Genomic DNA, 15655 nt, shown 5'->3' with positions numbered 1-15655 from the left:
CCTTTCTAAGGCTAATTGAGCCCTTCAGCTTTGCGCGCCAATATCATTAACCTGATGTAAGGAAACAGACAAAATTATTAAAATTATTATCGACATTATCTGAGTTCAATAAGCATGAACATAAAGCAATACTCGTCATTAGAAATGCACGAAAATTTACAGCAATTTACAGTGTTGATATCAAAATGCGGACTCTTTTGTGAGTGCACAAAGCAGTAAGTCAGTCAGTAACATTGTGTGAAAAACTGCAGAAAGCACAGTTTTGAATTATTCAATTGGAAGAGACTTGTATAACATGTTGAACATAAAACTGGTTCCTATTTGGTTTTCTGATGATTCTTGAGTTTCTCATACATTCCTTTTTCTGCAGCTTTATTGATCATCCATTTAGTCAGAAATCCCTTCTCAACTGGACTGTTTGAGACCACAACTGGGAAAAAAAGCAGTTTTATGAAATAAAGCAGCAACTGACTTTCTATTGCACGCTCTACTGCCCCAGATAAAAATTAAAGCAGCAACGCTTCCTGAAACACAGCAATGTAAGAATGGATCTGACTCTTTAATAACCTCATGTAGAATTTTTTATTCTGAGGTTTGAGCTTGAATCTTGTCTGTTCTTCTGATTTAAAGAAACAGCTGCCTTTTTTGTTGGGGCACTTAATGTTCATTTTTAAATTAAACAACATATCAATCGTGGCCTTAGGCCTTTGTGTAGCATACACATATATTGGTAGAAATGGATTCTTATGTTTTCATCAATGTACAAATCTGTATTTTTATTAATCCACTTATCTATATATCTAATCATCAGTTATTACTTGTATTTCTTTTATCAATGTTATTCGTTCATTCCAGTTTGAGTGTGAGAACAGGAAGGGATCTCACTCTCCAGGAAGGGATCATGACTGAAAACCTGATCAATTACTGTATGACCATTTAACAACAAAGGGCTTTATCGCCCTCCTGTGGTTCTCATGGGGATAGCAGAGGACGGACTCAAGTCCAGTATAAAAACCTAAAAAGCACGGAAAGGGAGATAAACAAATAGTAGTTTATTATGTGGATAAAATCATATATATATATATATATATATATAAATAAACGTGTCATGGTAAGCTTAGAACAAACAAGGAACAAAATACAATTTCCATGTATGTACAACAATTCCATGTATGTACAACATATTATGGCAATAAAGGTTTCCTGATTCCTGATATAATAGTTTACCAAAATGCAAAGTATTATAAAAATATAATAATAATGTTTCCAAACACCTCGATGTTGTGGGAGACATCGCTGCGCAAACAGATACCAGGGAAAAGTTTTAGAAACTACAAGACCCTCAAGTCTTTGGCTATTGATACGTCTCCCATAGCAACATCTCATTGGCCAAATCACAGTAAGGACCTTTTTGATTGGCCGACGCTGGCCATGTTTGCTTTCCCAGCTGTCTAGATGCGGACTGGCTAATGCTAACCGGTTAGCTGCTTGAGGTACATTTGCCTCTTTATTCGGGTTGAACTTAACGAACAGCCCCTTCACTCCCAGCTGGGAGTCACAATGCCGGTTCACTCCCGGGAGAAGAAAGAAAGTAACCACGAAGAAATGGAGGTGGATTTCCCCGAGCAGGACGCCAGCAGCACGGACGAGGAGGACACCGTTAGCTCGTCGGTGTCCGAAGATGGAGACAGCTCGGGTAGGAAACACGTCGTTAGGCCTTAAATATCTCCCCAGCCTCCGTTAAATGTGCCCGTCTGTCTCACAAGGGCCCTGTGTGCTATCCTCAATGCTGTTAAAGTAGCTGGCATCGCTTTGATGTTGATGAGGATGAGGATGGTGGTGATGGTGGGGGATGAACATTTGATTTTGGAGGTGAAGTCCGACCTGTCATGTCTTTGTGAACAGAGATGGACAATGAGGACTGTGAGAGGAGGAGGATGGAGTGCCTGGACGAGATGACTACCCTGGAGAAACAATTCACTGACTTGAAGGAGCAGTAGGTCCCTTCCCATGTTATTCCCACCTGATGACAGCCCCTCTCCCCCCGCCCACCCCCCCTCCCTGCTGCTGTCTGGTTCCGGTCAACAGTGGACTTCATGTTAGAGTTGAAGTCCGTGTGAGATGCTTGTCAGTCCATCTGTGATTTAGATACGTGAGAACTTTGCTGGAGTGTGACACCTGACAGATTCTGTCCCCTGTACAGGTTCTGTGCATACTGGTACATAAAGGAGGTCCCAGGGGCCACCTGGGCTTCACTGTTTCGTTTGAGGGCCCTTTTGACAGTGGCCCGGGACTGAAACACCAACTCTGTGTTAAAAGAACGGTGCCCTGCATCCACTGAGGGGATCAACCTAATGCCACTTTATAAGGTTATTATGAGAGGACAATGTCTCCTAATAATGAGCTCAGTATGCCTGTTTGAGACTACATCCAGCATACTGGCAACTGCCTCCTGCTGTAGATGTTCTGCAGAGACAAGGACACTACATTACTGCTCTGAACACCAGTGAGAAGTTACTCTCCTTTATCCTGCTCTTGAACCCCTGTTGAGATTTCTCATGTATTACCACAGTCTCTAAGATATTTGGTTTGGCCTACTAACATGCACCTAGGGCAACTTCAGCAAATGGTCATTTCTTTGCTGTTCAGATTGTACAAAGAGCGCCTGAGCCAGGTGGACATCAAGCTGCAGGAGGTAATGGCCGGCTGTGCCCAGGAGTACTTGGAACCTTTGGCCAACCTGCAGGAGAACATGCAGATCAGGACCAAAGTAGCCGGTGGGTCAACTTGACATTACAGGCTGTGCTGTTTTGTAATTAAATATGTATGTTGGAGTCAAAAGGTGGTCAGCAATGCTGGAGAAGGATTGTTAGTATAATCTGAGCAAACAGTTTGTTTGAATTCTTTACTTCCACATTTCACACCTATACTGGAAGAGCGAGCAGATTTCTTCAAACCAATTTCTGCAATCCATCCAAATACTTTCTCCCGCAGTTCAAAAGGGATCTAGTGCCTTTGATTAAAGTGTCGTGCTTGTCACAGGCATCTACAGGGAGCTTTGCTTGGAGTCAGTGAAGAACAAGTACGAGTGTGAGATCCAGGCGGCCTGCCAACACTGGGAGGTGAGAGGTCAACGAATGAGTCAGGGCAGGTTTGTGTTGTTATGTCAAAATATGCTGAGTAATCATGTTGTGTCTTGCCGCCTTGTTTCTATCTCCCAGAGTGAGAAGCTGCTGCTGCTGGACACTGTGCAGAGTGAACTGGAGGAGAAGATAAGACGTCTGGAGGAGGACAGGCACAGCATTGACATTACCTCAGGTACCTCCAGCCTGGCCACACTATTCCCTTTATACAGTCGTCAAATAAAGAAACGCATTCCTCACGCCCATTTGGGTTAACGGCAGTTAATTGGTGCTTTTGTTTAACAGCAAATAAAACAATTCATAGATTTAAAAAAAAAAAAAACCTAACCCTAAATCTGCAACCTGACCACATCAATAAAATGTTTGGATTGGTCTCATTAAAGAATAGTCACAGAATATACCGAGGACTTTTGATAAAGAATGTATAACACAGGAACATGAGGGTTTCTCCTCTCTATGATCTGTCCTGTCTGCTCTCCAGAGTTGTGGAATGATGGATTGCACTCACGGAAAAACAAGAAGAAAGACCCGTTCTGCCCCGCCAAGAAGAAGAAGCCTGTCGTTGTTGCTGATATCCTTTTCCCTCATTCCTCATCATTCATCTGCACCACATTTCACCTCAGCGACATGCTGCTCACACACATGTTTCCGGCCACAGTTGTCCTTAACCGCTCCATTACGGCCTTATATCGTTTACATGCTGCAGGATCTTGATATTCTGGAGGACTGGACCGCCATAAGAAAGGTACTTTGGAATGGCACAACGTGGTGGCCCGGTTAAGGCCATTTTGTGATTTGACTTTTCACTCGTGTCTGCTACACTCTCACCCACAGGCGATGGCATCGCTGGGGCCGCACAGGGTGAAGGTGGATGGTAAGAGTCTCTCCTTGTCCTTGGTTACAGTCGATACCTGACACCCACCCCCCCCCCCCCCCCACCCCCGTTGTCCAGGAGCCGCTGATTCAATGCTTTTTGTCTCCAACTACTCAACTACGGCTGTTGTGTTTCTCTTAAACATTGATCTCCCTGTTGTGTCCCTCCAGTGAAGCCTGAACGACATCACCATGTGGCGCGCTTCGAGGACGGCCGGCTATTCTACGACAACCAGTGGTACTGCAGGGGCCAGGCCATCTGCATCCACAGGAGGGAGGAATCCCCGGCCAGGTGGGTTTGTGTGTGAGTCCGGGTCACAAGGTGGATTCCTCGGTAATGGCCGGTGGCGGTTTGGGTCGGGTCTTCTTGGAAGGACACTGCCGGTGGTCGCTCTATTATGTTGTTAAATGGCGGGTCAGAGACCCAGATCTCAATAGGACACTAAAATTATAATGTGACTCATTTACTTTGTCAGTGATTGGCTAACTGCTTCTTAGACCCGCCTCTTTGGGACCCGGCCCGAGCCCAGCTGAGACAAGCGGAGAGGACGTGCAGGAAAAGCAGATATTTCTTTTTGTCGCTCGTGGTGGGGCCACGCCCCATTGCCCTCTGTGGACCAGCCCCCACTGGTAACCAGTGTTGGGCTGATCCACATTGGGCCCTGTGTGTGAATGTATTGATGTTTCCACAGTATCTGCTGCATTCCATTCACTAATCTGGCGTAGCTTTAAGTCCCTTCGCACTGGCCTTCACCTCACCCCAGAATGGTACAAAAAGCTTCAATATCTCCTTTACAGTGCAAAGGTGCACTGCCTCCTCACCTGAATACAGGAGAATAGTTCCTTTTGATCACAGCGACCTTAGTAGGAAGATAACGAAAGGCTGTGTTCACAGTGGAGCGAATAGATCCAGGCTTGGTTTTGTCCGTCGGATGATCTCTAGCTTCTGGAGTCCAGCTGTGGCCGCTCTAGGGAAACAGGGTTTGCATGGCTTGAAGTACATTAGGTAAACAACAGTAGGTACTGCTGTGAATGAAATGGGGTGTTCATGGTTGTCATTGTCTGGTCCACCGTTAGTGCTGAGGAATGAAATCGCTTTGCCACTTGAGCAGAATATTTATAGTTTCATTGTCCCTATAAATACATGTTGATTATGCATAAGGGGTCACCCCCCTCCCCCCTTAGACTTTTCCCCAATTTCTTTGGTGTCTTCTCCACCAGCTTGGCACATCTAGAGATGCAAACGTTCAGCGATGCCACGTGTTTGTTGTGTGGACGGGGAAATGGCGTCGAGCTAGCGTTGCTGTGTGTTTGTGTCACGCAGCGCCGTCATCGCCACCATCAACAGCGACGAGGTGTGGTTCAAACGACTGGACGGCACCAAGTCCAAGCTGTTCATCTCCCAGCTGCTCAAAGGCAAATACACCATCAAGCACTCGTAGGAACACCCACCCGAACCACAGCGGCCGGCGCCTCCTCTGCTGAGTTCCTCTCTGGGTCCGTTCCGTCTACATCCCTGCTGTGTGTGCACATACCTGCACACTTTTAAATCAAAATGGCCCCTGTCTGAATTGTATAGATCCAATGTTTTTATTTGAGGGGGGTGGGGTTGGGCGTTTTCTGAGGTTGGAGTGAGACAAGGAAATGTTTGCAATAAAACATTTGACCAGACGTGTGGAGTCTTGGCCAATCAGCGTTACAGCTGATACCAGATTATTATTATTATTATTACTGTGCATTACTCTGTGATCTTAATCGGATCAGTTTGGACTTTTGGTCAGAACAGTCAACAGGCCCTGGTTCTAAAAGCTTGACAAGGTTGGTCTCAAGTTGTTTTAATATTTTGTATGATAGATTAGTCTACATTGGCCCCCCTCATGGATTACACCTGAATCTTTCAAACCCCCAACCCTCCGTTTTCACCTTTTTCTCCCCTTATGAGTTTGCAGGTATGTGTACAGTCCCACACACTCAGTGCATACTACATAAAGACGAGCAAACCAACATCACCTGACGATCTTCTCTGTAAATATGTATGTGTATATTATTGACAATGTCACAAAGTGTCGTTTTCTCTGCAATGGAGATCTATGCTGCTAAAAACCACCGAAGGCCGAGGAAACGGAGCGGCGGTGTACTGTGAAGTCTCGTGCCTTTCTGAGGCCCAACCTTCCCGTACCACCAGTATCAAAGCAGCAAAGCCTTACTCTGGGAGGGAGGGGGGGTCGGGTCCATGGCGCCTGTGATTGGCCTCTCGGGACGGTTGAACTTTCATGCTCCGTAGATCCTAATGAATCATTTAGTAAAAGCAAAGTAAAAATGGTGACGCCGAGGCCCGCCTCATTAGCAGCCATGCAGTGACGGCAGGTGCCCTGTATATAAAGATGGCCGTGTGATTGGTCTCTTCTCATGTTGCCATTTGTCCGATGGGGCCTGTTGTAGAATGTGGTAATAAAGGCAGCGTCGGGCTGAACCTCAACGTTTGTAAATCTTGTGCCATTTCTCCATTTCTTAATTCATGTCTTGTGTCTGCTATGAATGCTGCAATTTTAATGTTCCACACAAACAATCTGAAGTATCTCCCCGAGGTGCCTCCCTGTCCGGTTGTCTCAATCGTCACCCCTACAGTGCATCCGCACTTCACTTTTTCCACATTTTGTTATGTTACAGCTTTATTCCAAAATGGATTAAATTCATTATTTTCCTCAACATTCTACACACAACAACCCATAATGACAAAGTAAAAACTGTTTTTTGAAATTTTTTTGCAAATCTGTTAAAAATAAAGAATGAAAACATACAACATGGGTTGTTGTGTGTAGCATGTTGAGGAAAATAATGAATTTAATCCATTTTGGAATAAAGCTGTAACATAACAAAATGTGGAAAAAGTGAAGCGCTGTGAATACTTTCCGGATGCACTGTGTGTCCCTGTCTCCTGTTGTCTTTGTCCTTGCTCTCGGTTCAAAGCAGGACTGAAGAGTTCTTCTGCACAATCTGCAATCCAACCTTCAACAATGTGCACATGATGCTTGTCTCTGTTTGTGTTTATATGGTGCTGTATAATGTCAGCATTACAAAAACATCTTCCTACAGTATTGTAAAGGGAGGGAACATTACATCCAATGAGAAGAACATCTCATTGCTCTGCTTTTACCTTTTTTTCATGCTTCTTACCCATCAAGGTAACAAAAAGAAGAATATGTGACATTGTGCCAATGCCTGTACAACTGATTAAATATTTTGTTTGTATCATTTGAAGAGTCAGCCCTGCACATAATCAGTGTTTTTTCTGTACTTTATAATCACATTCTGCATTTAGGTGTTTGCTGTGACAACCGACGCTACGCAGCTTGAGTCAAGCTAATTTCCTTTCCTCTGATTTAAGAGCTTTGGAAATATATATCTATAAATAGTTTTGCATGGTGTAAGTGTGCTTTGGATTTGGCCTAGCAGGCACACAAAAAGGACAGACACAGTCTTCATTAATACTCCAGTTTAACCCAAAGAGCTTTGCTGAACTCTGGCTCCACTCCTCACATAAGAAATAAAGTCGCTCTGCTCTGCTGCTCACCTCTTTCTGCCAGAGGAACACCACCAGATCAGCTCCACATACTGCTATTGATTCAGACTCTACCCCTCCCGGCCTGAGGAGACACCTCATGTGATCAGATACACTAATGCGCCCGTGAATACAAAGGGAATCAATAGAAAGAATAATTGGATTATTCCGTGTGTGTGTGGAGGCTTATTAAGCAAACTGGTGCCTTGAATGAATGTTATTTGGTGACACTACCTCTACAAAATGAAGTTCAAGAAAGTAGGCCCTCCTGTCACCTGCAAGCTGTATTCCCCGTTCCCCATCACAAGATGTCAGCAGTGCTCCACAGAGCTATCAGCCCCTGCACTATACTGGTGGGGGGGGGGCTCTCTGAATCTGGGGCACCCTGCTGCTGAAGTGCTCCAGCTGATGAGAGGGATGAAGGCTCAGTTTAATCACAGTCTGCTACCTGCAACAAGGCGAGGGAGGGCGAGAGGAGGAGGAAGATCCCGACTTCACACACTATCACTCGGGGGTTTACTTGTCCGAAGGTTCTGGCCACCTTTGGGCCCAAGCTGTTGTTGGTGAGCAACTGGGGCACCGGCGAAAGTGCAGAAGCGCGTGCAGAGAGCGAGATGGTGGGTTGCGTGTGCGATGTGCCGGGCCTGCGCGTGGGCTTGTACCTTTGATGCTGATTTTGTAGGAGCAGGCGCAGCACGCGCACCTGTAGGTCAACATTGATGGGATGAGGCAGACAGCGGGGCGACGAGGGGGGGGGACGATGAGCCCGCTGTCCCCTCCCTAGGTGTGTCGGCGCTCCAAACCGGTCGCCATTAGCAGTGGAGCAATGTGTCTGTTTCTGGACTCAGCCTCGAGGTTTGCTCTCTGACCAGCACCAACGGCTGGTGGAGCTCAGAACTCACCCGTCCAAACACGGTTCCTGGAGCAGATGATGGAGCTCATCTGAAAAATGACTTTGATCCCTTGATTTTCTACGTCCTTAAAGAGGAGATTAATTAGCCTTCAGACTGAAAACAAACATGTTAAATTGAGACTAAATTCAGTACAAACCTGACTAGCATAATGGATCTTTGAAAGGACCCGTAGTTCCCTGTTCATTTCATAAGGAAGTTAGCCCTCACCAGAAGTCTCTCTTTATTTAAATCACTCTATTTGTTAAGTAAATCTTGAGTAAGTAAGTGATTCACTCTTGCTCACGCATTAATAAAGGAACTTTTCTCCTACAGGGTAATAAAATGTCAAATTCAACAACAATGGAACAATACTTGTGCAGTATGCAGAGGGCCCCAACCACTGGGCCGTGGACCGGTACCGGTCATTGTACACGAAAGCCATTTCCCTATTCTCAAGCTTTCTGGCCTGCACATGAGGAAACGAGTGAAGTGCTTCCTGGATGGCTTGAACGACTTGACCAAATGTAATTTGTAGCTACTGTAACTTCCTTAACTACTGGAGTACGTTGACATCCTTGATTTTCAGGCCTCTCTCCAAAACCATTCGACACCATTCAACCCATTGGGAATCCATACGTCTTCTGCAAATGTTTCTGGTTTTCTTCTTCCTAGTGGGGGTTTCTGTTTAACTTGGTCGAATCTTAGTTAAGTGAGAGGCTGGAAGCAGTTACAAATCCTGTTGAGTACATTAGCACATACTTAACCAGCTTTGGCACGTCGATGCTAAGCCAGCTCCTTAACGCGTACACAATGTATACACGTGATGCTTTAGCTCCTTAATGATTGTAACCCCTTACATGAATAGCGTTTCCTCATTTCATTGTCTTCCATGCTTTGCCTTCTTTATCAGTTTGATATGGTGGATGCATCATAATGTAAACCCTTCTGTCTGATTCCCTCAGTGATCTACAATGTGTGCCACATGGTGATGTTTGACGGAATAACAAGTCAATTGACATGTTTGATCCGCTGAAGCTGTTATTTAGCCAGGCTCTATGGCAGGGACAACAGCAGAGAGGGGGGGGGGACATTTGAGTGACCTGTTGTGTGTCCCCCAAACTGCATTCCTTCGTATAGAAGCTTTGGGTATACATATTAAACCTGGTTGAGGTACAGAAAAGGGCTCAGTGCCTTTTACTGAAAAACCCTATCTTGTTTTCCCTGTGTGAGCCGTGGCCTGACATGCACTCTGCAGCACTTTATTTCTACATGGCTGAAATGTTGTTGCTGAACCCCCTAAGGCTCACCCATTGGCGGGGCAAGGGTATCTTGGGTGACCCCCCCGGCTGTCTGGGTACACTGAACAACATGTGCAAAGGCAGAGTGGCACGGTGAGGACATCTGGATGGTAGCAGCGAGGTTGAGGTCCCGGACCTTGGTAGCGTTTTAGAAGACCTACTAGTGGCTGTCAGATAGGTATCCCTCCTACCTCCTGCAGGGCAAAGGCCAGACATCCTCAGTCACCAGTACCTTCTTCAGCGAGGCAGGGGGGTTTATTACCAATAAACAGTTGGGTCCACCTTGGCGTCAGATGCTGCGCTTTCTGGTTAACTGACAGCTGCCAATTTGGAGATCCACAATGACAAGAGGCTGTTTGAGGGACGCTGATCGGAGAACAAAGGTTAAATTGTTAAATGCATCATTAGCATTCCTAGTTCAGAAAATGCACAATGGGCTCCACGGCAGGATGTTGATGTTTGTGTCTGACGAGTCCAGCGCAGAAATTTGAACGCAATGTTTATTTACCTAGAGAGATTTAGTTTGAATTCAGGTTATTTGAGGTTTAAAAGTGAAAGTCTATCTTATTAAACAGAACATGTGGGTATTAACAGTTGAACAGGGGGGTTCAATATGTTTTTTATGGGTAAAGATTGGACTGAGGATCCATCAATCCTGATATATATCAGCGCTTTAATATAGATACCAAAAGGAGTGCTCATGTTTATTATTAAAAGGCTCCCTTACCTCTTCTCACTAATAAAGGCGTGAGTGTTGATCTACTACTATTTCATGTGAAGAGCTTGAATCTGAGGCTCCCCGACATATGGGAGAGGTTTATTAAGCTGACCAGATGAGGTGGCAGAATCACCTTCCATCTCCACACCCACTGTCCTCAGACACCATGCAGTATATCCTCATTGTGTCAGCTCGGATATGCAAAGTAGCCCGGGAACTACTGGTGCATGGCAGAGGCGGAAAGGGGCAGCGTGTGTGTGGCCTTCTGTCGTTGTATTGGTGCGTGTGGATCGCAGTCTGGATGAAATCGCCCGTCAGAGGCAGCGCTGGAGCTGAGGAGGAGTTCACTTGAAGAGGGTTATTGAGTTCAGCATCAGTCCCTCAAACTGGCAAACACACACCTCACCAGCCTGCCTGCAGGGCCGGCCTGTGCTTAGTGAGCGCAGCCTCAATATGGAAATGTAGCCAAATGGCCAACTGGCACCACTAAGAGCGAGGCTCAGGGGGCCGTTCTGCACCAACCGAATCGAGGCTGCTTGTTTACAGTGCCACGGCGCGTGCACATATAGGTGTCATGTGAACACACACCTGAATGTAGGGCCACCCTGTGTGTATGCATGTCAGGGTGTGTATGTTTGTCCCTTCGGATGCAGTCCTAATGGCCTGTGCGTTGTGGACAGGATGCTGCACAGCTCGCACAGACACGCTCTCCGTTTCATCTTCTGGGCTCGTGGATCTGGTTCCTGGGAGGAAAATGCCGCCCTTCGACAAGTCACCAAGCTGGTTGTTTTTCTACCCTTTGAAAACCGAAATGAAGGGAGTGAAGCGGCAGAAGATCGACCGGCATTAGTGTAATCTAAAAACAGTTTCAGAACATTTTGAAAAATGATTCCCTGATAGCAAGATGATGTCATCAAATTCCTTTTTATGCCCAAACCCCATAGGAACTCTCTTTTTGATTAAGTTGATTTGATTTGAGTTTTATTTTCTTTATTTTACAGTAATAATAACAGTTGCAGACACACAGCGTAAAGAATTAAAACCTCTCCCAACATGCAAATGCTTGAATCAGCTTACAAACAGTGTTGATGCTACACAGTGATATTTCCCACAAACCGATCAGTGTTAGTGAACGCTACACACAAAGCCTCATCGGAATCCAAAATGAACTTCCACTTGTGCCTCCGTCACCCACACGTCCCTCCAGATGGCGGATCTAACGTGCCGGGATCACAGAGCGCTGCCTTCACACCGACTGCGTCCACAGGCTCCACCTCGTCACGTCTCAAAGCTCACATCAGAGTGGAGTCCCGGCCTCTCTTCTGTACTGTAGCTCCCCAACCTCGATCATGTGGTGCGGAGCCATCCAATGACGCGGTGAACAGGAGCGGGAACAAACCATCACAGCTGTAACGTGGACAGCAATGTGGAAGAGAAGCAGGCGTCCACATGTGGATTCATTAAAGACACAGTTGAATATCAACTTGACTCCTAATGCAGGACAGCTGCTGAAGTGAAGATTAGAGGACGTGTGTGGGCAGGCGAGATGTCAGAGGAAGACGGTGAGATGCACAGTGTGTGGCAGCATGAATGTTCCTCAGGTCCCCACGTGGTTGGTAAGAGCCTTGTGTGTCTCCTCAGGGTGCAGGCTTTGTTTGTGAAGCAATGTTTCCTTCTCTGGCTCCTGCCAATCAGTGTTGACAAAAAACAGGTGAGTATTCTTGTCCCTGTATGGATCAATCAATCAATCAATCAATCAATCAAACTGTTATTTCAGACTCAAGGTCCAGATAGTACACAACTTTAAATAGAACAAAATACATACAATATCACAAGTAAAGTACACAGACCTAAGAATCCTTATGAATATAGAGTCGTACCAGTGTCTCTGTAGAACTAAACTTTGTTTTATAAACCCAAGATGATTTCATTTTTAGAGATATTAACCCAGCAGATAAAATACATTTTCTTAAAACAGGAAAGTATTCACTCCCGCAGCCACAAACACCATCTCGGCCTCTTCAGTAACACTCTCATGGCATCATCATAAGCTACTCAGAGTCTGTAAGCTTGATTTTCTGTAATTAGACCACAAGTATGCAGCGTAGAGTGGTGCACAATACGCTCTAAACAGAGACATCGTCACTCCATCTGTACACATACTGAACGTGAGAGGATGTTTGCTTGTGCATACATCCTCCGACACGCCTATGGATATCCTCTTCATCATCATCATCATCATCTCTCCTGCAATCAAATGTCCAAGATATTTGACCGTATCACAGACACCGCAGTAACAATCAGACATTTTGAAGTGAGGGGTGTTGTCCCCTTTGGTTCATATAGAGAGGAGCACTAAGCTCAGAAACGCAAAATCATCTGCATACATGACATGATTAACTAAGGTGTTACCAATCATGGAGCCAGTATTAAAGGCTTTCAACTCGGCTTGTGTGACACTGAGCTACTTTGTATTCCTGATTTCGTTTGTGTGTAAAAAAGCACCAACACACCACGTGAATATGTTGAACCCCCAAGCTCTCTATTTATGAATAAGTAAAAAGAATTTCCTGTCCAGCAGCAGCTCCATTTACCCAGCCTGCCGCTTTTTTTTTTTTTGTCCCTCACATGGACCTCTTGAACACACATCCCCCCCCTTTGGCTAAACAGACCTACTTTCACCTCGGGATGCAGCAGCCCTGGCCTGCCTGCGTCTTTTACTCTTATGTAACCCTGAGAAGGAGGAGCAGCCTCCTTCTGTCTTTGTGTGCCGGCTTCACTGAGCCTCACTGATGCCCAGAGGTGCATGTTAAGCCCTGCCAACTGCAGGCGGCTAAGACATATACAAAGACGACCCCCCCCCCCACCTGACCCCTCCGTCCACTTAACGTCTAAAGCGGAAATGAAGAGGTTGTTGTGTCTGCGTTGTCTTTACATGAAAACATTCCGTCCACTTTATCTTTTAGCGAGCTAATGCAGAGGGGCTGGGGAAGGGGAAAAAAGCGCTTTTGTTATGAAATGGATGCATCTTTTATTGGGTTAGAGAGAGAGGCAAAGAAAGAGAGGGACGACGTGAGCAGGAGAAAAAAGACATTAATGCAGCTCCCCGTCATCCGGCCATTAAGTCAAAATAATTCAAATAGGCTTTTTATAAGGACAACTTTGCTCTGCTGCTGAGGCGATTAGAAGTGTACACGATGTCAGGCCTTATTCTGGCGTAATAATAACATGAGCCATGCACTTCTAAAAAGGATTACAGACCTCCAGTTGTATTGACCAGTTGTATTAATGACTTAATGAATCATAAGATTCTAACTAAGTACCGATCTATCCTCAAATGTAGGAACCGTACATTTGGAATGTTTTCCTCCCATCAATCTTTGACCAATTGACTTCAACAATTTCTACGTTTAAACCTTCTACCGTCTCTAAGATTCCATTTTTTGCTCCATTAGTTTGCTTTTGCTTTATTCAACATCTTTGATGGATATTATGAATTTGTCACGGACACGGACCAAATTAGCTGTAATCTCATATTAAGAAACCCACTCTTGATCCAGAGGTGCTGGCTAACTACAGAGAGATCTCTAACCTTCCCCCCGTCTCTAAGATCTTTGTAAAAAAGCAGCTGGACATTAGTTATGTCAATTTCTACATAAAAATGGTTTATTTGAGGATTTTCAGTCAAACATAGGTCAAAGTCTTGTTGGACCTTAGTAAATGGTAAAAGGACTGTACTGTATTTCTAGTCTTAGTGCACCACTGATGATTGCATCCATTTGATTTTTCATAAATACACTAAATGTATTATTATTTTTCCTATTTTCTCCTTGCACGACTTCAACCAATAAGATCTTGTGTTTGAATGGTTGAGTGTATTTTTTGACGTGCCATTAGTGCCTCGGTAGCAGAATGTATGTCTGCATTTGTCAGTACGCGGGTGCGAGGGCAATGAGGTCCAGGTGATTGGACACAGGTGGAAACGATCAGGCACGGCAGACAATCACAGGGGAAGACAGGACAAGGCAGGAAGTGAAGTTACCCAGGAACACAAAAGACATGAAACTACAAAATAAAACAAGACCCCAAACCGTGACAGCATTAAGGTACAGCACAGCAGTAACATGCGCTGTGATTGGTCAGGGAGTCAGCAGGACTTCTGTCAAACAGAGAGCTAGCTAGCAGATCCTAGTCCTTAGTAAGAGTTCAGGAGGAACTTTGTCTGAATAGTGAACAGCTTTTATGTCATAATATCTGCAGTCGTGTGTTAGTCTTTTCTATTCTATTTGTCTTTATTATTGATTTAATATTGTTCCCTCTGATGTAAATAATATTTGAATGGCCTGTGCTCTTGAGGGTTTTAGTGCTGGAGTTTTGATGGATTTTTTTTGTCATGCTTTGTCATTGAGTTAATTACATAAATGTCCCATATAATCCTATACATTGGAACAATTACCCAGCATCCTATCATGACTTATTCATATATATGCATTTAGTGTAATTATAGGTGTTGAGCTTCATGTAACATTTTAATTGACTTTAAATGTTAGTGTTTTGTGAATATTTTGTGTTTGCATATAATCACCTTGTCACGGTTTGGCCTCGCTTCCTGTTTTAGTTTGAAGTTTCATGTCTCTTGTGTCCCTGGGTTAACTTCACTTCCTGCCTTGTCTTGTGATTGCGTGATTGTCTCCACCTGTGTCCAATCACCTGCACCTCCCTTGTGTATTTAAGCCCTGTGTGCCTGTTGTCCTTTGTCGCGTCATTGTCTATATGTCCCTCGTCGTTGGAGCACGTCTATTAGTTTGAGAATAAAGAGCACTTTGGATTGGAAAAACTTTGCGCTTGAGTCCTCACTGCATCCTGCCCCAGCCGAAGTGTGACAGAATGACGCGACTAAAGGAGGACTCAGCAGAGTTTTGGAGCGGTCAGGGCCCGACTATTTGGACGTGGGAAGTCCATTCTGGCAGCGCAAGACGGACGTTGTTCTCGGGCCCAGAGCCTACAGGAAGATGTGCCTCGAGCTTCGAGACCTCCTCAACCCGAGGAAAGGGAGCGCGGGAACCCCCCGGTCCCGGCTCCTGTCCCGGGCCCCAGAGTCTCGCCTGCGCCCGTTCCGGGCCCCAGAGCCTCGCCTGCGCCCGTTCCGGGCCCCAGAGCCTCGCCTG

At 45.3% G+C, this 15655-nt stretch overlaps 1 protein-coding gene across 1 annotated transcript; it reads left to right on the top strand.

Moving 5' to 3' along the window:
* Positions 1 to 1423: 1423 nt before the first annotated feature.
* On the top strand, positions 1424 to 7273 carry LOC119195226 (breast cancer metastasis-suppressor 1-like protein-A). Its single transcript, XM_037449997.2, has 10 exons — positions 1424 to 1696; positions 1906 to 1996; positions 2650 to 2777; positions 3043 to 3122; positions 3222 to 3318; positions 3625 to 3714; positions 3824 to 3888; positions 3978 to 4017; positions 4188 to 4308; positions 5341 to 7273. Exons 1-10 carry the CDS (start codon positions 1561 to 1563, stop codon positions 5456 to 5458), a joined length of 966 nt encoding a protein of 321 aa, XP_037305894.1. The 5' UTR covers positions 1424 to 1560; the 3' UTR covers positions 5459 to 7273.
* Positions 7274 to 15655: the final 8382 nt, after the last annotated feature.

Source organism: Pungitius pungitius, chromosome 20, assembly GCF_949316345.1.
Source record: "Pungitius pungitius chromosome 20, fPunPun2.1, whole genome shotgun sequence".
Lineage (NCBI taxonomy): Eukaryota > Metazoa > Chordata > Actinopteri > Perciformes > Gasterosteidae > Pungitius > Pungitius pungitius.
Note: the sequence above shows the minus strand (reverse complement) of the source record. Positions and strands in the feature narration are given on the sequence as shown.